Genomic DNA, 22,139 nt, shown 5'->3' with positions numbered 1-22,139 from the left:
AAAATACCTCTTTGATGAAACTATACATATCCAGGCCTTAATCCCTTGGTCACAGTTTTGTTGGGGGGACCTGACTGTCCTCTATAGGTGAGAGATGAAAATCACTTTAACCCTCAACATAACCAACCCTGCTAGGCACTTTGCAGTCTGATACTTCTGCATGAACTTTTTTTTTTTTTTTTTTTTTGGCGGAACTGGGGATTGAACTCAGACCCTTGCACTTGCCAGGGAAGCGCTTATTCCACTGAGCCATCTCCCCGGCCCCTATGACCATATTTTCGTGGTTCTTTCTATGCAATTTCCCATTGTCTGTGATTTTTTTTTCTGTATTTTAGGGAAAGGTCTGCAGGGTGTTTAGGGTCTCACTATAAGATCGGACTCATAGTGATTCTCCTATTTACAGCCTCCCAGGAGCTGGGATTACAGGCATGCACCACCACGCCCAGTCTCAATTGCCAGCTCAGTGCACCCACCAGGGCCAGGAATCGAACCCCCAGCTCCTGTGCCTACTTGCAGGTGCTTTAATCCACTGAGCTGTTTGGCCCACCCAATTGTCTATGATTTTAAAACTTGTTTCTCAGGCGATCAAGACACATCCTTAACATTTGAGTTCAATGAGTGATTTGGGAAGAGTTTGGCCCTAGAATATAAAGCAATATCCAGAGTATCAGCTCCACTATCTGCCCAGTGAAGAGGGGCAGAGGGAAAAGAGATGGGTTATTCACGGAACAAACATTCTGCTGTTGATAAAGGAGGTAAAGGAGGAGGGTAGGCATTAATTTGGATGGGCAAGAAGGTATCACTCAGAAAACAGAAAATCCAAAGCAAAACACCCTACTCACCAGGGCTGGTTATTGTCAGAAGGTCAAGCTGCCGCTGTTGCTGCAAAAGAAAACACACTGTAAGAGCCCTGATTTGAGCCAGAGCCAAACTCGTGCTTAGGTCAGGACAGACAGCAAATGAGAGCAGGGTAAATTTTACAGGACATGGTGCTCATTATCATTCTTTAAGGAAGTCTTACATCCCGGAGACAAAGGAGAAAGTATGGACTTTTTCTCTGTCCTTGAAAGTACAGATGGTCACAGCTGAGAGGGCCTTAGAGAGCTTCCAGTCAAACCTACACTACACATATGGAAAAGGAAGCCCTCAGAGAAATGTGGCATACCTAGGGCCACAGAGAAATCCCCTTTACAGTTGCATAACTGTAATTTTTTTCCTATTCATCTGCACTAGATGACCTTGGGTTCTTTTAGTTCACATTGATTGCATTGGTTGAGCATCTGATATACTGACAACCTTCTTTGCCTGTAGTACTTGTGTTACTGTCACCATTCAGTAATTCCTTCCTAACCAAGATACTTCTGAGCTGGCTTATTTCTTGAGTCTGCTTAACAATGCTACCACAATTTCAATTACTGATGCAACACCTGTTCCTTCTCTTAATCCTTATCTTTTTGTAATGCACAACACTCCTACAAAATATTTATCAAACATACTAGGCTACATAGGTAAGATTGCTTGTACTTTTAGGAAACTGATCTTGGTTATCCCAAGGAATAAGATGATCAATATCTCAAAAGGCCTATCCACCTTCACAAAATGACTACTGGAAATCTCTGTGCTTGATTAGATGTCATGGGACTTAAGTTTATAGAGGTAGGCATTGGAGGCTTCTGTTAGGTAGCAGTGAGTATCTCCCTTGAAGACTCCAATCAGAATTCTTTAAGCTCCAGTCTTTGTATTGGCCTCTTGCTCTTTCCTAAATATGGTTTTCCAAGGGTCGGCCAAATAACTCAGCAGATTAAAGTGCCTGCAAGCAGGCACAGGGGCTGGGGGTTTGATCCCTGGGTCTGCTGTGTTGGCCCCTCCTCTGGGGTGGGCTGAGATGGCAAATGAGCCTGGGTGTGGTGGCTCACCTGTAATCTCAGCTCTTGGGAGGCTGTAAAACAGGCAAATCACCATGAGTCTGATCTAGTACTGAGACCCTGAACACCCTGTAGATCCTCCCCTAAAATACAATAAATAAATAAATAAATAAAGGTTTCCATAAATGGTACTGACAGTATTTATTTTATTTTCTTTAAAGTGTCCAAACTCTACTTTGGAAGCCACTGACAGAGACTTTAAATGGCATGTGCTTTTGATCAGGGGGCGACTCTTCCATTAGATAACTCGGCACATTTTACCTCACCTGCATTTTCTCCTTTATCTCATCTCTCTTCAATAATGGTTTCCTGAACTTTGAATTAAACAGAAAGCAGAACATAGCAATATGTTTTGATCACCTACTAAAGGCTAGGCACAATACTAGGTACTTTGATGTATCATTTCTTTTTGTATTCTTGGTAATCCTACAGGGTGAGTATTGTAAAGGAGGAATGAGATGACATTCACAGAGAAGCAATTATTTACCGAAGATCACATTTTCATTAAATGCCAGGGTCAGGATTGGAATTCAGTCAACTCTAATCCTGATTCTAAAGTCCCAAATAGGACAATGAATATAATTTATTTACCATGGTACCTTGTGCTTAATAGATTCACAGGAAAAATATGTTTGGGATTGATATTATTTTTGTAGAGCACCTAATTCTGTTCATGCAAGCTGTCTCTTCCATTTTCATAGACTTATGCATGTTTAGAGCTCAGAAGCCATTGACTTTGAATGACTTTGTATCCCTTCTGCAGTGTCCCCACCAGTTTTATGGACTGTTTCCAGTTCATCCCTTTATTTGATAGGAAATCACGATTTCTTACAGGTTAGATACCTCTGCTTGGAGCAGGATGAAGTGCTCATGCCATCCCTGGGTCCAGCTTCTGCGTTCCATGACAATAGTGTGGAGGTCTGATGATCTGATCTACTATCTCTTCAGGCTAAGTATTCCAAGTGCCTTTGTCTTTTCCTCAAAGAACTCTTGTCTCAAATTGCTTTGTATTTGAGTTAGCCTCACTTTTTATATAATTGTGATCTGTCCTAGTCAAAATCTCTTTAATATCATTCCATGACTTCTCATGGGCTGTCTCAGGACTGCATCCTTTCAGAACCTGCTCAATCACATGTCCCCCTTTTCCTGCCCATTCTCAATTCAAGATATCAGCAATCTACATAATGAGCACAAATTCTCATAACAAAATAAAACACACATTCACATGTGCTATGTAGAAAGAATGCTAGTCGGATGACCTCTCCCCCAAACACGAAACCAAATTAGGAGGAAAACAGCTCAAGCTGCCTTTGCCAAAACCAACCTGTGCAGGTTGTCATTTTCCTCATATGTGAGGAGGGAAGAACCCATTGTGTCTTTCTGTTTCCATAAGGTTCACCTAGTGGTGACAACAGTTGGTGAAGGAGGTCTTTTTGTCTGAAGCACATCTAATTCCTAATTAAGAACTACTGCTACATGGCAACTTTATGTCCGGTTTCCAGTAAAGAAAAATGAGAAGTGAACCTGACAGCACACATGTCTGCACATATGTCCTACCTCTTCTGTGTGGCTTTGTATGCCATACAGTCTCTGGCTTCTGTCTTCACAAATCTAAAATGAGTAAATGAGGCTAAAGTACTATTGGTGACTCTGTAGATGCAAATAGGTATGGGGCGTGTGGATTCCCTCTTCTCCTATGAAGAGTTCTCTGAGAACCCATGGAATCAGGGCATTTTAGGCTAGAAGAGCTAGAATTTAGAAACATCCACATTCTAGGCTACACAATTATGTTGAGATTATCTGTTTCCATACATATGCAAGTCCTCCATAATGAGGAGCATCTTAGGGGTCTGGACAGTCTGTAATTCATCTTAGTTACATCAGTCCGAGTATATGGTAGTGCTTGGTAGGTTTTTGTTGAGCTTCACTGAACCTTTGTTTATGTCATTCTCTGCCTACTTTCTTCCTGCAGATCACTACTCAAGAACTCTCAAGACTTCTACAAAGTCTTACTCTCTGTATACAGATTCCTAAATCTAACTCCCTTCTCTTCTCTCCCTAGAGTAGAAAGAATATTTCACACATTCTTTTTCTTTTTTTTTTTATTTATTTGAGAGAGAGAGAGAGAGAGAGAGAGAGAGAGAGAGAGAGAGATGTGTGTGTGTGGCCAGCTCAGCCCACCAGGGGGCGGGGCTGGCTGGCATGTGGTGCTGGGGGATTGAACCGCGGTCCCTGATGCCTTGCCAAGCTTGTTCTAAGTAGGTGCTTTAGACCACTGAGCCATCTCTCCAACCCCTTCTTTTTCCACTGTACCATGTACTACTTATCTTTTGTGTCATGCTTTCTTTTCACTATTTCCCTGTCTGCCTTTCCCACTAGTCCTTACTTGAGGATAGGATTATGTCATTTCATCTCCATGCCTCCAGTCCTCAGAAGAAAGCCTTGGAAAGAATGCTTGGTGCCATTTATCTCAAACTATTGAACTGTTCTTCTATTCCCTTACAATGACCATGTTAGGTGGGAATTACCATAGAGTAAATGCCCTCTTCCCTCTTCAAGACTTTTCCTGTACCATATTTTTGGCCTTTCTTCCCTTGGTTTTTGCTCCTGCCATTTTGTCAACCAGAAACATTCGATCCGCCTCCCATGAGAGAGCTTCTTTTCTTGGTTTCTCCCCTTAGGATCACTATACTGTCCCTCCTACTGTCTGTACCACCCCAGTGCTACTGAATTAAATCTAACCTGCGAGACACTCATTTAACCCACAGTTGGCTAATGTGTATGTGCACCACCTAGTGGCAAAAGCACTAAGTGCCGGCCTCTAGCTTAACCACAACTCTAATTGAAATGGCAAAATCTGCTTGTGCTACAGGCAAATGAAAACAAAATTCTATGTTACAGAATGATTCTGCAACAACTTCTAGATAACAAATTATAATAGTCATACAGTTGCCTCAAAATATTTCAAAAATAAAAGGAATGAAGTGAAAGTGAAAATTTTCATTACTAAATCTACCAAGTACAGTGTCACCATTTGAGACTGCCATTGGGAAACTGCTGCATTTGTAAATACAGTACACATGGTGTTTGGGATGTGACCAATAATATACAATCACATATACAACTAGGGGCATACTGGTATAAAGCTTACCAAATTATAATAATTAGTTATCTAATGGGGGGAGAGAGAGAGAGAGAGAGAGAGAGAGAGGGAGAGAGATATTTGAGTCTTTTATATGGAAATGACAGATTAGTTTCCTGGAAGCTAGACTATGTAATATGAGTTTGGAGGAAATAAACTAAGGAGGGAAGGTAGCAGGTTTCACAGATAGGCAGGACTTGCTAGCTGTTGAACCACTGGGGAACGAAAAGTTACAGAATAAGAACGACAGAGCTGTCATATGTGTGCTCATCTCTTTCTTTCTCCCTCTGTGTGTGTTTACGCTTGTGCATATTTGTCTATGAGTTGGGGAGATGACATCCCTTCCGAGGCAAAGGAATTCCATACTTACATCTGGGAAAATAAATCCAGGGGTGCCTGTGCGGTATCCCATGGGCTCTGGAAGAATATAATTAGGTCACGTTGGGTTAATCAGGAGTGTGCATGTGGACAGCTGGCCGTGTATGAGTGTTACATTCTCTGTTGAAGTGGTGTCAGTGGACATGTAGAACACCCATGTCTGTATGAACTACTGTGTGAGGAATGCTGAGCATAACTTTATAAAGGCTATAGAAATCAGGGACCAAAAGCAGTAAGTTCTCAGTCAGGGCTATACAGAGATTATCAAAACATTGAGAGAGGATGCTTAAGGAAGTGTCTACCGATGTCCCAGCCCCAGGAGTTGTCCATAGCTCCCCATGCATTCAGCAGATGCTTTATTAGTACATCACCCCACCCCTGTTCACCACTGACTATTCTGAGGTTGAAAATACCAAAAGCAAGACTAATAAAGAACCTTATTCTGGAATTTTGGAACTTTTATACATTCAACTACTCTCAACAAAAACTATGGTTGTTCTAAGTTAAAGAACATACATTTAAAATTTTTGGAACTGTAAATATACAGTAGTTTCTTGCTATTTTGCAGTTTGACTTTCACAGACTCATTTTGTGGGTTTTCAAAAAATATTAATCTAAATTATTTATCACACATTTTTCACTATATTGCAGGATTTTGCAGTACTGTGCAGCATATGTATGTTGTTAAAATTACATAACTTTATGAGTTTAGAAAATGCTTAAGGGGGGCCGGGGAGATAGCTCAGTGGAATAAGTGCTTCCCTGGCAAGCACAAGGGCCTGAGTTCAATCCCTGGTCCCGCCCCCCCCCCAAAAATGCTTAAGAACATTATGAGTGTTTTTAAAAGTGTGGGAAAGGTTTGTAAGAGTGTCGGAAAGGTTGATAAGCCTTAAAAGATATATAAATACTAACATAAATATAATATTGCTACTTTGGTGATTTTCACTTACAACGGGGTGTCTGGAATGTAACCTCCACAATCAGTGAGATACTACTGTAATATATGCTTATTTTTGCCATTACTTAAATTTTCAAGAAATTCAGAGTATGTGTAAAGATTAATGAAATCCTACCACTACAAGAGAAGAATCATTAATATTTTGATGCATTTTGTCATCTTTCTCATTATGTATAATTAATAAGATTGTATTTATATAAAACAAATATAGACCATTTTGATGTTGTATAACATTGGTTTTTTGTTGTCCAAAGCTGAGTCTTTATTTTGCAGTTGAAAAAGTATAATTGCATTTATTTATTGTCATAATATGTTTGATCTTGCTACTGTGATTTTGTTTCCAATCTTTTCCTTTCCAGGGAAGGTGGCATTAACTAATAAGGTGCCTATAGGATATCGCTGGGTTTTGTTACATGAGATAATGTGAAAAGCCCAGAAAGGCTTCTGAATGGGAGCCTCTTAAAAGGAATATTAAACCTGGAAGATTTTCTTTTCTTTTTCCTGAAGGCTCTCCAAAGTTTTGAAAACATTTTGAAGATCACAAAACTCAAAATTAAACAAATAAAGGTAGAAACCTTGATTCTGTAACCTCTGTGCTGTGCTAACCCATCATACTATTTGAACTAGAATACAAGAGTACACATCAACTTCCAATGATCTGACAGAAAGCAGGGGCAGGGAAAATAGGAAAGATTCGGTCTAGGCGGCAGCAGGGAAAGTGGCAAACACACTGGTTGAGAACTAAAATTTCTGAGTATGGGCTCCAACTCTTTGCTTCCTTCAGCTAAACTTTTGGAATTTTCATCATCTGGATCTAGCCTGTTACAGTGGTTTTCTCATTGGTCTCTGAACTTGCTACTTGCCTCGCCTTTTCCAATTTATCTTCCACATTGCAGTGGTAGTAAGATTTGTAGAATGTGGGATGAGATGTCTTAAAATGTACCATGGTTCCTAATACAGGATGAAGTCTAACTGAGTAACAGCTCTTTGACAATTTCTGTGATCTGGTTCCTGCCTCCTCTCCCCTGTCCTCTCAAGCTGTAGAGAACCACTCACCCTGCATTTTTTTTTTTTTTTTCAGACTAGGGGATTGAACTCAGACCCTTGCGCTTGCAGGGAAGCACTTTTTCTTCTAAGCCATCTCCCTGGCCCACAGTTGCTGCATTTGTTATGCTTTCATCTCTCACCTTTGCATAAGCTCTTCCCTCCACCTGGAATATCAATCCCACGTCTAGCCCACTTTGCCTAGCTAATTCTTCTTGCTATTTGGCTCCCAACTCACAGGCCAGCTCTTCTGTAAGGCCTTTCTCAATCTGCCAGCACCGCGCTGGGTCTTATCTTGGGCCTTGTCAGAGCAAGTCCACTGTCTGCTCACTCCCCCGCCTCCTCCATTGGCTGTGCCAGCTCCCTGAGGGCAGGGCCTGCATTTCCTTTTCTCCTCTCCACCACCTGGGCATTAGAGGAAGCTCAACAAAGATTTGGTGATTACCTGTTATCAAGGTGAGAGCTAGCCAGGAACCCACTGAATTTGTCTCCAGAAAGGGTCTTCAGTTGTAGCCCCTTGCAGCTCTCTCTCATTATACACATATAATGCTCAGAATTTTTCTTACATCTCTCTCTTTCTCTCACTTGGGGACCTGGGAATTGAGTCATGGAGAATCCAGCCTTCTTCATCTATATGAGTCATCATGAGGCTACGGTTAACAACTGACTTTTAATTTTGGCCACAACTGCATCCCAAACTACCTCCCAGGCAGAAGGGATGGGGAATCCTGGGAACTCAAGGCTGGTTCCATGTGCGGGGCTCTGTGGTATAAGAGAATAGTCACTGATTACGGGTTCTGTTTTGTTTTCTATATTTCGTGTGAGATAGCTATTTGGAGAAACGTCAGGCTTTTGTGGCACTGGCTGGACATGATTTAAATAAGAACACTAGTAATTCCCATGCCTTGTAATGTCACTCTTGGAGCGAACCATCATGGGTAGGACCTGGGGAGCAGCCCCTCCAGAAATGGAGACCACAAGGACAGGGCACACACATGGAGTCAGGCCTTGATCTTCTCCCTTTCCAGCAAGCCCTCCTCTCTGCCGAGTCTCTCCCTTCCTTCGGCCATAGTCTCTTTCTGTGAATCTGGGGATCAAGGTCTTCATCTTGCTCTATCCCCAAGTGTAGCTTGCTTCCTGGGAAATATTTAGTGTTGTGTTGATCTCTCTCTAAGCATGCTGCTTGACTGCAGGACTGACCATCTTAAAAATCAAATTTGTCCCATTTTAAAATAATTAAATGATCTCCATTGCAACCTTGATAAGATTAAGCAGATTTCTTAACTTAGCTCTCAAGAAGGATGTCAAAATCTCCATGAGTTATATTTGTTAATTGGAATATCAGTTTCTACATCATGATAAAACCTTACACTTAGAGAACAACATAAAGGACCTATTATTTTCTGAACCAAACTTTAGAAAATAAAGATAGGTCCAATCTTGTTGGTCAGTATATTCTGTAGAAAAACACAGATTTCGTGGCTATCTGGTGGAAGGGGGTACTAAAGAAAGCAGTCGCAGCCAGGTGGGGAAATGGAGCCAAGGGAGATAGTAATTTGTGTTGCAGTGTTTTAGTTTTTTGTTCAAGTGGTTTTAATGAGGAGTTACCAAGAGGGCTTCCCTTAAAGAAGGATAATTAGAGTAGCCTCTGAAAGAATGGAACTATTTTACTTTTCACAAAGGACAGAGGCCCAACTTCTAAGAAAGAACAGAAGGAAAGCAATGTATATGGGTCTGATGTCCTAGCTGCCCTGTAGCTCTGAGAGTAGATCAGTTTGTTTAGCTTGATATTCCGCTCTTAAGACTATCAGGGCTCCTCCTTCAAGTACCATATTCTGTTTGCTTCTTTATGTATTTGGTTATCTAATGTACAATAAATTAATCAATAATAAAGTGCTTTCCTGGCAACTGTAGGGTCCTGAGTTCAATCCCTAGTACCACAAAAAATAAATAAATAAAAATAAAGAAGCTTAAAATAAAATATGACAAACACAACAAAACTCAATTGAAAGAATGGAGAAAATAAAATAAAAATAGAAGGGATAACCTGAATTATGTATGAGGTTGTCAGACAGTTCCTTCTATTATAACTCAGCACAGAAATATTGAGGCATCAAGTGAAGAATTTGAGCTAACTCATGCAGTGTCACATCATTAGGGCTGTGTGCACACCTACCAGACCTGCCTTCCACGCTGCAGTTGCTTAGGATCAGGGAGGACAGGGGCAACTGATATCTAGGGCAGTGGGAACACTGGGATACATTAGATGCTTCAGGTCTGGAGACAGTAATAGTGAAGAGTAGACGCTGAGTACAAATCCCAGCTCACAACCCCTGGACAAACTACTTCACTCCTCATGGTGCATGGTAGAATACAGAACTTGTGCTTTGAGAGAAAAGTGTAAGATTGAAAAGATCTTTAGACTCTTTGAGACTATCAGGATTATTACTCAGGTGGAAGAGTTCAGAGGCTCTGACTCCTAAAAAAGATCTTATCAGACTGACATACAGAGCTAACAAAGTCTTTTTTGTTCCCATTCTTCAGATTCAGGAAGTGTACAAAGAAGTTCACAACTCCACACAATACTGTGATAAGGACTGTGGTAAGGAAGGAGTAGAAACATCTATGTGTTGCAGCCCCGCTTACTGTTTTGTCACTTGCTGTAGAGGCCAGTAATGGACCTTCTCTGAGGTTGTCTAACACATACTGGCTCAGTAACTGTGAGCAAGTCACTGAAATACTCTGAAAAGAACTTAACAACCCTTCCTCTAGTAAAGAAGTTAGTCTAGCACCTGAATCATACCTCCAGGAAAACTGTACATAACCTTGTATGATTGCTATTTTGAATTCCAAAATCCCTTTCTTAGAAAGCTTTCTTCCCCTGTATTATATCTTTTGTGCGTTACGACCCCAACAACCTCCTCTGCTCTGGGCATACACTGGGTGGACAAAGACTGTCCTCAACACCCACTCAGCACCTTGCACCACCCTTGACCACAGGTATACAGACGTATGTCACCATCATCCGGGGAACTCATCTGATTCAGGTGAGAACACTGAGGGATTTGAATCGGTAACTCTGGTTCCTACCCTCGTACTAAAAGCACACAGGAGGCCTTCAGTCACGTTTGCTGACTTGCATGAAACTGTAGAATCTGTGTGAAAAATATCATGACATTCAGAATAAATCTCTGGCCCTGTAAGTGAAGTAACTTTAATCTGTGTTCCTGCCTAGCCAGAGTAAGGCCTCTGTGCAATGTCAGAGGTTTATGCACTCCAGGAAGTAAAAGTTGCAGGCCGTAAAGGTCTATTTTCTGCATTTGTCTGGTTCTCATGGAAGCTCCGTTCCATACTGATCGACCATGACTTTCCACATTTCCACAAGAAATTGCCAGCTTGATTGTGGGGGAAAGAATCCAGATCTAATTGTTCTTTGTAAGCCTGGGACAGAAGGTATTGTTGCTTGAAAAATGGAACTGTCTAAATTAATTTTACTGAAACAAACATCTTTGCCAAATAAAAGCAATGCATAATAACAACCCATAATTAAAAGCAAAATGATACCTTTTGTTACTTGGGGAAAGCAAATGTGTTCACCACACAAAAAGAGCAAAATGTTATTTTCTTGGAATTCCAGGGCCACATCTTGAAGTGTGATTTGAGATGTGCATGTGTGAGCGCGCATGTGTGTGTGCATGTGTGTGTATACATGTGTGCATTCATGCCTGTGTGCATGTGTGTATGTTAAGAGATACCTGTCTCTCTTTTTAATTTGTTGCTATTTAACAACAATCTGCTTTCTCAACAATAATTAATATTCTTAAGTACTATTATACTTTTTATAGGAACTGTGAAAGTGTGGTAAATTAACATTTCTTGAGCCACCCTTATTTTTTGGTCCCATTTAATTTTCATAAAATGTTTTTAGCTTCTTTGATAATATCTATGTATTTTTCTGTATCTATCCATCTATCTATCTATCTATCTATCTATCTATCTATCTATCTATCCATTTATCTATCATCTTTCATAATAAAATGAAAAATTCTCTGATAGAAAAATTATTAAGAAGTAAAAACCTTTCTTTGGGACACTTACTATGCAATATATATTTTAATTTATGGCTATACATTTTATCTTCATTACATTCTTAGAATGCAGATATTTAACCCCATTTTAGAAATGAGGATACCAAAGCTCAGGAAGGCTATGTAAATGGTCTAAATGATACAACCTGTAAGTTATAGCATTAAGATTTAAACTGAGGCTCTGACTATACTGGCTGTGCCCATTAATGTACTCTTTCCTTTGTATAAATATTATTAAATAATATCAATGATATCAAAATAAAAGAAAAATACATATGTCTCAATATCTAAACAGCTCCTTTTATTTTTTCATGGTGTTTTCTAGTCTTTGTGCAATATCTGCTTTTGATACATACTTAATAGTTATATTCTTTTTAAAAAGATTCAATCATGTTATAAATATCATATGTTTACTTTCTGTATTGTGTTAATTTTAGGTTGCATTATATCATAAAATGTTCTTCAAAACTATTATATAGCCTTTGTACTCATTATTTTAATGACTTCCTAATGTTCCATTTAGTGAAAGTACATAGTTTACTTAAATAGAAGACATTTAGGCTATTATTGTTGGTATTATAAATAATATTATAATAAATATTTGCTTGGATGCAATTTCTTCCTTCATATGCATTAGATTATTACTTTGAGATGACTATTCAATAGAAGATTTATTGGGTCGGAATGCATACACCTTTCTGTTATTCTTGATGCATAGCATCTAATTGCTCTCCAGTACAATCAGTCCATTTTATATTTCTATGAATAATATGAGATAAAGACAAAGCCTTGCCATATGGGCAAGTATAGCTTTAAAATATTTTAAAATATAGTACATATATAGTATATAACTTACTTTAATTATCTTTTTAAAATCTTATCTAGTGGGTTTTAACTCTGTCATATTACTTATTCATTACATTTCCTACAGTGGGAGCTGACTTTTCACATTCATATGTTGGACATTAAGGTTTTATCTCTGTTTCCATTTTAAATTCACAAAATAATTACCTGTGTCATTCTGTTTATTGTCATTAGTGGCACTTGAATACCCAGTTGGACCTGATTGGATATCAAGTGAAATACTTCTTCTAGATAACAAGGCCCTTTCATAAGATTCCAAAGATAGATCTCAATGAAATATGGAAATACACATCAAATGTAGTGCATAGGGGCTGAAGGATGCTCTGATCTTCCCTCCTCTTAATACCCCACTGGAGGTTGATGATATCACTGTCCACTAAGCAAAAGACTATAGTTAAAGTATGTTTGGGCAGTGTGGGAAGTGGGGCAGAGCAGGGGAGAAACAGCTAATGGTATGGTTGCATGAAGCAAAGATGATCAAGGGACCAAGGAGGGGGGTGAGTGTCCCACCTCCTCTGACCAGTCTTCAACTTCCATGACTTGGCTATCATGAATAATGCTGCAATTAACATATGCAAACAGATATCTCTTTGACACACTAATTTAATATCCTTTGGACACAACCTCAGAAATAGCATTGCTGGGTATTACCATAATTCAGAGTTTTCTCTTTTATCTGTCAACTGTGTGTATCTTTGAGAAACCACTTCTTTGTTTCATCGATATTTTGCATTTCTTTATCTATTTATTTATTTCATTGTTTTCTATCTTAGTCTCTCTTTATTAATTTTGGATTTGTTCTTGTTTATATAGTTCTTTGATGTACTGTGATAGGTTATTTTAGTTCCGCTTTATTTTTTGGTGTATTGATTGATATAAACCCCCCTCACATTACTGCTTTTATTGTACTGTATTTCCATTTTTATTTGTCTCAAGAAAATTTTTAGTTTAGTTCCAGAAATTAAAACCAGGACCTTGGGCAGGAACTGTGCCACGTACACCCTTGGTGCCTTAATAGGTAGTTTAATGTTGTCATTTTTTTTGCTTGTTTTCTAATTTTTTATAGTTATTTCCTCCTCTTACACTCTCTTTTATGTATTTAGTACAGGGTCTACAGGGTCTCACTACACAGACCAGACTCATAGTGAGCCTCCTGTTTTCAGCCTCCCAAGCACTGAGATATAGGCGAGTGCCACCGTTCCCAGTCTTAATCTCCATTTCAGTGTGCTCCAGGGGTGGGGCTGGCACAGCACACTGGGGATGAACTATGGTCCGTTTCTTTCTAAGCTGTTATAGTCTTTTTTTTTTTTTTTTTTTTTTTTTTCAGGTTCTCACAATGCAGCTCAGAGTCATAGTGTTTTCAACCTCCCCAGTGCTGGAACTCCAGGTGTGTGCCACCACACCCTGACTTAGCAGCCGGCTCAGTGTGCCCTGGGAGTGGGCCAGCATGACATGTGGTGCCAGGGATTGAACCACTGTCTTTCCACTTGCATAAGCAGTGCTTAGTCTGTTGAGCTGTCTCTCCAGCCCCACTTATAGTCTTTTTATACTTTTTTTCTCCCTCTCTTATGGTACATTTTCCTAGTAGCATGATTTTATTTCTTGCTTTCACTATTGTTGGTGTGTCTTATTATATGTTTTCGTTTTGTGGTTACCATGAGGTTTATAGGTAACATCACTAACCCCTCATTTTATTCCTTTGTCTTTAATTTCTCTTAGTAAGGATAATTAAAATTGCATTTAATATTCTCCTTAGGTGATTTCATGAAAAACAGACTGTGAAACACTGTTTTACATTTGCACTATTTAAAATATGTATTTCTGAGTATTTTCACTTTACTTCCCTATGTCAGAATCTCCCAAAACTCCAGTGGTATTAGTAGTACTGGGCAGAAGTACCCAAGAAGGCAATTACCATCATGTATAATGTCTGTTTTATAAATATGACATTGCATCTATTTTAATACAATCACAGTAAATTCCATTTATTGCCTAATATTATTCACTAAGTGAAGTAAAGGTTTCTGCAAGTTCTTGAGGCTTGTTGGCACATGACAACGTCTGTGCACTGGGTGTGAAGGGTATTTGTACCTGTCTGCCCAGTCTGGCTTTGTTGTGCTGTCCTCCAGAAATTCTAAACAGGCTGCTTGTATTCTCCCAGCTATAGTCACTGCTACTATTTCAGTTCTAGATGGTGCCTTACATTCAGGTTTTCAGGGATTACATGGCTGGTATTTTGCTACTCTTTCTGTAGTAAAGAGAGCTAGGCTCAAGTCTCTCCCAATCCACAGCTGGAAAATTGTTCGGCATAGCCTGGGGGACTCCTAAAAAAGGGAGTTGATTCTTAGAAAACTCTTTGGGCTGGAGTGGGCCTGGATACCTCATCCTTAGTAACCAGCTGTGACCAAGCACTGTGGTTTTGTCTGACACTGAATCTCACCATGAGAGGACCTAGATTCCTGCTCTCATGCTACATACAGCTCAGCATCACTACAGGTTCAGGAAATTCCAGCCAGAAGAAAAGTGTATCTCATGGGGCTATAGATCTCTGCCTGCAACTTATGTGTACCCAGACTTCAACCTTTGACACTGGTTTGGGAACAGGGACATAATAGTAACCTCTCAGTGTTAAGTTTCAACCCTCTAGTTCTGGATTCTAAGGAAACTCCTTCCATATTTATTTTCCAGAAGATGTGGTGTTTATCCAATGTGTGCTGCCTAAAATTGAGAAAAGGCTCACAGCAGCAGTCCCTTGGTGGCCAGGCTAATGTGGCCCCACAGGCTCCATCTGCAGGCATTGTTCTGGGGCAGGGGCCTGGGGTCTACATATTGCTGGTTTCCAAATCAAAGGCTAGATGTAATTTCCCCTCTCTCAAGTGGAAGGAGCTCTCTCTACATTGAAGATTTTAGAGCTGAGAGAGGGGTGATCCAGACTATTCTTCCTTTCTTGCTCTCTTCATTGTGTTTTGATCTCAGGTGGTTTTCTTGGCCTTGTAAAAGCAGGTTGATACTTGAATAATTGCTCAAACTGATAGTTTTGTGAATAAAAGATTGCTGCCATCCTGCTGCACCTTTCTCTCTGGTTGTTCTATTCTTTACTTATTTTTTGTGGAATCTCTATACAAGTTTTTATATTGACTGTTGGAACTACATTCCCACAACCAGTGTGTAAAATTTTCATTTTCGCTGTCATTTGCCATCACTGTTGTTCTGTCTTGTATCCTTTTCCTCTTGCTAGAAGCCATTTTAACAAAAGTGAGTATCTTATGGTCCTCTGGGTTTATATACTTTTCTCTTTGTCTGCCCCATCCTCCCTTGCTTAGCCACCTTCTACTCCCACTCCTTTTTCAGATTTCAGCAGTGTGTGATACAAGGTTACATACAGTTGATTCAGCTGTGATTTTTCTGTGCTTGTATTTCCATTACCATAGCGCTTCTTGCTATCATCCTACAACTGTTTATTTTCTCTTTCAACATTGAGCCTCTTCAAGGTGATACCTGCATCCTAGTTACTTGGTAGCTATAGCTATCTAACCATACAGCATGGCACATAGTAGATGCCCAGTAACTATTCCTGAATAAATTAATCAATAAGCAGAATAAGAAGAGGTTTTAAGATGTTGTCTATTGAGCTACCTAGAGTTGCTACATATTTCTAGATTTACAACACTTGGCAGAAGACAAGTGGAATAAACAACAAAAAGAGAGTCTGAGAACCAAAAACCAAAATGAAGTAGAAAGCATGATTTGTACTTGATGAAGCTGTTATTTTCCAGGAACTTCCCATTTTAGGACCCTCCTGATTCAGTTTGCTGATTTTATGTGCATTGGACAGAGAACAAACCATGGACGTGGCACTCACACCCTGACTTGATATCTGGCTCTCCCTTTCTCTAGCTGAGGTTCTTGAGCAGATGCCATGGAATGAATGCCTATTTTTGGCCAGGCACTGGACTTTTTACTGTGTATTTCTTCATTCAAATCTTTAACTATGATTTTTTTGGCAGAACTGGGAATTGAACTCAGGCCCTTGTGCTTGCCAGGCAAGTGCTTATTCTACTGAGTCCTCTCCCTGGCCCCTCAAATCTTTAAATATGATTTAAAAATCTGAGTTATAGACATTGTTCTTCATATATATAGGAAAGAGAAGCTCTAAGAATTTCAGGTTTTTTTTTTTTCCTAGGAAGAGTAAACTGAAAAGTTTTGGTTCAGGGATTTAAACCAAAGCCTGATTGATTATAGAACCTATATTATTTTATTAATCATACTTAGCTACTTCTCCTAGCCTTCTAGCTATAAGCACACAGTAGTTGATCAAGCAAAATATAATTGATTATTTGTATTGTTCTTATGACATATGACAATTTCTGTGGATCAAATCTTTCTTTCTTATCCAGCTCCCGTGTGTGGGCAGATGGCAGATGGTGACAACTGTCCATTACTTCCCTGAATATCACATTTGTATCCTATTCAAAAACACAATTACAAAGGCATATCTATGGATATAGATGGAACAGAGATTAGAGGACATGCTTTTCTTTATCTTGCTATTATGTTCCTAAATGTGTCAATATTTTTTTTCCTTTGCAAGTAGAGCACTACATTGGATTCCCCCTTGTCTCTACTTCAAAGGCTCTGTAATCACTAGGCAAACAAGAGTTCAGCAGCTGGGCCCTTTTAGAGAGAGAACACTGGCTCTGGTACTTACACAGTTGAAAGAAGAAAGAGTTCCTGGAGCTGAGATAATGTATCAATAACCAGGTGTGTGTGTGTGGTTGTGTGTGTGTGTGTGTGTGTGTGTGTGTGTGTGTGTGTTGATATAGCTAGAGGGAGGAAGACAGGGAGAAGGAACAAAGAGGAAGAGAGAAAGGGAGAGAGGAAAAGAACAAAAGAAAGGATGAGAAGGGGAGAGAGAAAGAGAGAGACAGAGAGACAGTGACAAAGGGAGAGAGGAGGAGAGGGAAACAGGGAGGGGGGAGGAGGAGGGGAGAGGAAAAGTGAGATGGAGAGAGAAAATAAATGCTAAAAGGCCTTTAGTGATCACCCAGCCTATGCTCCATAAACTTCAGCCTGCTAGCCAAATCTGGCATGAGGTCTATATCTGCATAGCCCACAATTAAATATAGTTTATATATTTTAAATGACTAAAAATAAATAGAAGAGTAACATTTTGTGGCATATGAGAATCATATAAAATTCAAAGTTCAGTGCTCATAAACAAAGTTTTGGTGGAACACAGAGACATTCTTTTGTTTATATATCTTCAGCTACAAAGTCAGAATTTAATAACCTTGGTATGCAAAGTTTAAAATAATTGTTCTATTGTCCTTTACTGAAAAAATTTGCTAATCTCCTGATCTAGTCTAAACTAAACCCAGCAGTTGTACTGAAGACGGAGTATAGATGCATGCTCTTCGAATCTGGTGCCCAGCAGAGGCTGCAATGCCAAAATGCCAACATTGCCTATGTCATTTGTGGGGCCCTGTGCAAAGTGAAAATGCAGAGCCCCTCATTCAACAGCAAGACAATCCTTACTAAAGACACCAAAATACAAAGTCTTCTCTTTCTGGTGTTTTTGCCTACATATACTAGGATATTATGATTTCTTATTTAAATTGTGCTCCCTTGGGTGTGAGGAGCTAGGAGTGCTAACCATCTAGTGCCCAAAAGCCCCACTCTGAGACCTGGTGTAAAAGGTCCACATGGTCCACTGGTTATTGAGTATCCTTCCATTCCTTATCAGCTATCAATTCCAGAGGTAGGGAAACTGAGCCAGATGTCTCCAATCCCACAAACTACCTGCTCCAACCTACCACAGATGGCCACCTCAAAGGAAATCACAAACCTTAAAATGGGGTAAGTGAGATATCTGATCAGGCTGGGCAAAAAGCTTGCTCCTGCAGAGCCATCTGTGGAACATGCCTTGGTGTTGCCATCCCTGGAAAGAAAGCTGGGAGGGGACTGGGACATCACAAGTTTGAGATGGCAAGTGGCCAAGAGCATTATCTCAAGAGGTAGAGAAGTGGTGGCAGATGGGACTGTGCATGAGCTCTGGGCTCCTAATGTTCAGTTTATTGTCCCATCAGGCTTTGACCCAAAATACAAATGCAGAGATAATTACTAAAAGGTTGAGATAGCAACATTAAGGCTCAAATGCATGGTCTTTCTGAGTGTGAGACCCTGTACTACTGTACTGATGCTCACATAGGAAGCTGGCCCTATGTAGTAGGTCACACGAGGGGGTGAGGGACTGTTGCATAAGTGATGCTGTTGTGTGAAACAATGTGCTATGGTGGGAAAGTACCTGGAAGCCCAGCTCTACCACTTTCTGACTCAGATCCATTTTCCTCACTGTATGATACGTATGTGTTTAAGAGTTCAAGTATAATATTGTGGGACTTACCATTCTCTGGAAGCATGCTCAGGCTGTTCATCAGCATGGATTGTTACTGACAACAACCTTATTCACTTCCAGTTTCATATCCTAGTTTTAGGGTATTTGAAGAGGTTTTAGGATGGTCAGTAGGTAAGTAGAGATAGCAAAATAGGATGCTGTCAGATCCCAGAGATAAAAGTAGCTATGGGGCAGGGCTATCATTGATGGTTTTCTGAGAAGGAACTAGCGCTGTTTCTTGTAGAGTAAATGACACTTCTGTAAGCTGAAGGAGGGATGTCTTAGGAGGCCCAGCACAGGCTTCTGCATAAGTAAAGGCTCTGAGATGGGGCAGCAAGTATGTACCTGGAGAAGAAACGAATATTCTATTTCAAAAAATGGGCATTCAGGAAAACATGATGTGTGGAACAGGACTCTACTTTTCATTTTTGGGACAACTGGAAGCCCTTGAAGAGTTTGATGAAAGACAGAGATCCTGCTAATGCATGCTCTTGAGCATAATAAAACCTGTTTATCAAATAGGAATGCTACAGTGCAGCCTATCCCTACTGAAGAGGCAAACCAAGGAAAAAAGAGAGGGAACTGATGCTTGTAAAGAGGTTACCATGGCTCTGTCCTATGTTAGGAGCTCCATACCCTATTATAACAACCACATGTGGGTGGCGATGTAAGTTTCCTTTCATAGACAAGAACTGAGGCACAGCGAAGTAGAAGTAGGAGGTCTCTAAAGATCACCCACTAACTAGTAGGTAATAGTCTTTATCTTACCCAGCGTCTGCCTGATGCCCTGGTAAAGTCCTTATCAGTGTCTCATTCTAGTTTTCAAGATTTTCAAGTAAGTAGGTCAGAGCTGACAGAGGACAAGCCATAGACCTTGATGAAAGGCTCCAGGGAGAAATGACCACTACTTTCATCTTGTTCCAACTGGCCCTAACTACTGTTGTTGAAATTATCAATACCATAGCTGTGGATCCCTTGAGGTCTTCTCTCTGGGTTTTCAAGGGCCCAGCGTAGGGCCTTTCACAAGGTGAGGTGCTAAGTCTGTGTTCTCAGGCTGACTGAGCAAATTAATTGCCAGCCTAGGATTTCCCTCGCTCCTCCTAGAGTCTGTGACCCTTCTAACTGGAAGCCATAGCCAAAAACAAGCCTTGCAGTTTTAAGGAGAAGGCATGCTGAGGGGGAGAGCTGTGCAGATGACACACAGTTCTAGCATCAAAACCAAATTTACAGCAAATGGTGCTCATAAACAGCACAAGCTACTCAGTTAGGCTAATTTATGTTCACACCAGGGCCATGCTGGCCCCCAAAGCCCAGAGCTCTTTACAATTCCAAAATGATTAAAAGCATCACAGAAGCCCATATTTTCCATTTTTATTAAAAGCACTAAAGCGGGCAGTGCTTTCTGCATGTCAATGGGGAGCTGCATCACAACCCAAGGAGAAAAATCTCTCTTCAAATGGCCTCGTCAGGCTCCTTCACAGCCTGGGCTGTGTGTACTTTTGACTATAAACTCACTGTCCTGCTGCCCATTACATGAACTCTGCCACTTTCCCCACACCAGGGCCTGCTCCACCTACCCCCCCCCACACACACACTCACACTGTTTTCAATTAGAGACAACCTGTGTAAGATCTTTAACGACTTCACTGTTCAGGTTTCTGAGCCTACAATCCAAGGTCCTTCCCCAAATGGTGTAGATTCCCTGCAGTACTGAAATCCATCTTTCGGAGAGAAGTTCTTATGCTCCCAACATACTAAGAATTTTTTTTTCATTCTTCTGATCCTTTGTTCAGCCTTTCCTGTGTCTGGAATAATTTTCCTTTTATTTCCTAATTTTAAAATATCTATTATTGTCATTTACTATATTATCTTTTCATTCTTTTCTCTGAAGCTTTCTTGGACCTTATCAAACCAAGTTAGTTATTTCTCTTTTGTCTATGTAAATTTCCCAGTACATGTCATAGTGTATTGTGTACAATTACCAGCTATCTCTTCCTACATTAGTTTCAAGAAGAGATCTGGGCACAGAATTGATAGCAACTAAGAATTCAAGAAATTAAGAGGTAAGTGGATTCTAACTTCCAATAACTTGTCTCAACAGAGATACCACTGTGCAGTGTACAAGAAATGTACTTATATAAGTTGTTCATCTTCTTTACTATATCACTGAGAAAAAAATCTGAATACTGCAAAACCCTAGCATCAGTCCCATACTCTCTATGTTGCCTGATCTTTTCCATATCCTTTCACCTCTCATCTTCCAGCATTAGAAGCAAGCATCACCTCATCGAGGATGCTTCTGTAACAATCTTATTTTTCTTTTTTTTTGGTGGAACCGGGGATTGAACTCAGGCCCTTATGCTTGCCAGGGAAGCAATTATTCTACTGAGCCATCTCCCCAGCCCCTGTAACAATCTTTGACTATCTTTCCTTTAAAGTTTTTTTTTCCACTTTTATTCGATCGTTCTCACCAGTGTAAAAATGTGTTAATCATCCTATAGGAAAAATCAAATCAACAAATAAAGAAAAACCCTCTGAACTTATTTCCCATTCCTGTTACTACTGCAAGTTTCTTTTCTTTACTGAAAAGGCTTTCTATACCATGGTTCATATTCCTCTTCACCTTTCTACTCCTGAGCTCACTCTCACGATGATACCTTTGCCCTGCACATATTAAACTGCTCTTGTCAAAGGCCCCTGTCACACATATCTGAAAGCATGGACTGAAGGTTTCTGAAACCTGTGTTAAATTCAATGATCATTCTAATTCCTTACCATAACTGAAAGATAAGCAGCATTTGATTCCTCTGCCCCATTCCACTTTAATGATGGTTAACTTTCAATATTCCACATTGTTTTCTACAACTTTTTTTCCTACTTCATATGCCTTGTATTCTATAATTCCCTTGCTGATTTTTCTTCTCCAAGACTTTGAAATCCTGAGATGAGCTCATTCTGAAGCAAAACTCCTAACTTCTTTCCCAAAGTTGTACCACTCAGAGTTTCTTCCTTCTCATGTGAGGAAGTTTCATGCTGTCTATGCTGAGACCAAAATTACGCAGGTATCTTTGACATCAGTCTTTCTTCTATGGTCCATATCCGATCTGGAGCCAAATTAGGTTGCTTTGTCTTCAGAATACATCTAAACTTTGATCATCTGTCATCCCTGCCACTTGATCCATGCCACTGTCATTTTCATATGGATTATTGTAGTGTCCCTGTTTCAACTGATGCCCCACATTGCCCTTCGCTTAATACCACATTTAGAATGATGCTGGTAAAATAATGTATGTAGGCCCCAAATCCTGAAGTTGGTTCTGCCATAGTGTGAATGTCTGGGTTCCCC

At 40.0% G+C, this 22,139-nt stretch overlaps 1 protein-coding gene across 1 annotated transcript in view; it reads right to left on the bottom strand.

The window, feature by feature from the left end:
• The window catches only part of Agbl4 (ATP/GTP binding protein like 4), a 1,571,060-nt gene that overhangs the window by 329,251 nt on the left and 1,219,670 nt on the right, over positions 1-22,139 (bottom strand). The window contains exon 6 of the mRNA XM_012516469.1: positions 843-882. Coding sequence (XP_012371923.1) covers positions 843-882 — 40 coding nt within the window. The remainder of the gene's footprint in view (positions 1-842; positions 883-22,139) is intronic.

Source organism: Octodon degus, unplaced genomic scaffold (genome assembly GCF_000260255.1).
Source record: "Octodon degus isolate 3935 unplaced genomic scaffold, OctDeg1.0 scaffold00107, whole genome shotgun sequence".
NCBI lineage: Eukaryota > Metazoa > Chordata > Mammalia > Rodentia > Octodontidae > Octodon > Octodon degus.
Note: the sequence above shows the minus strand (reverse complement) of the source record. Positions and strands in the feature narration are given on the sequence as shown.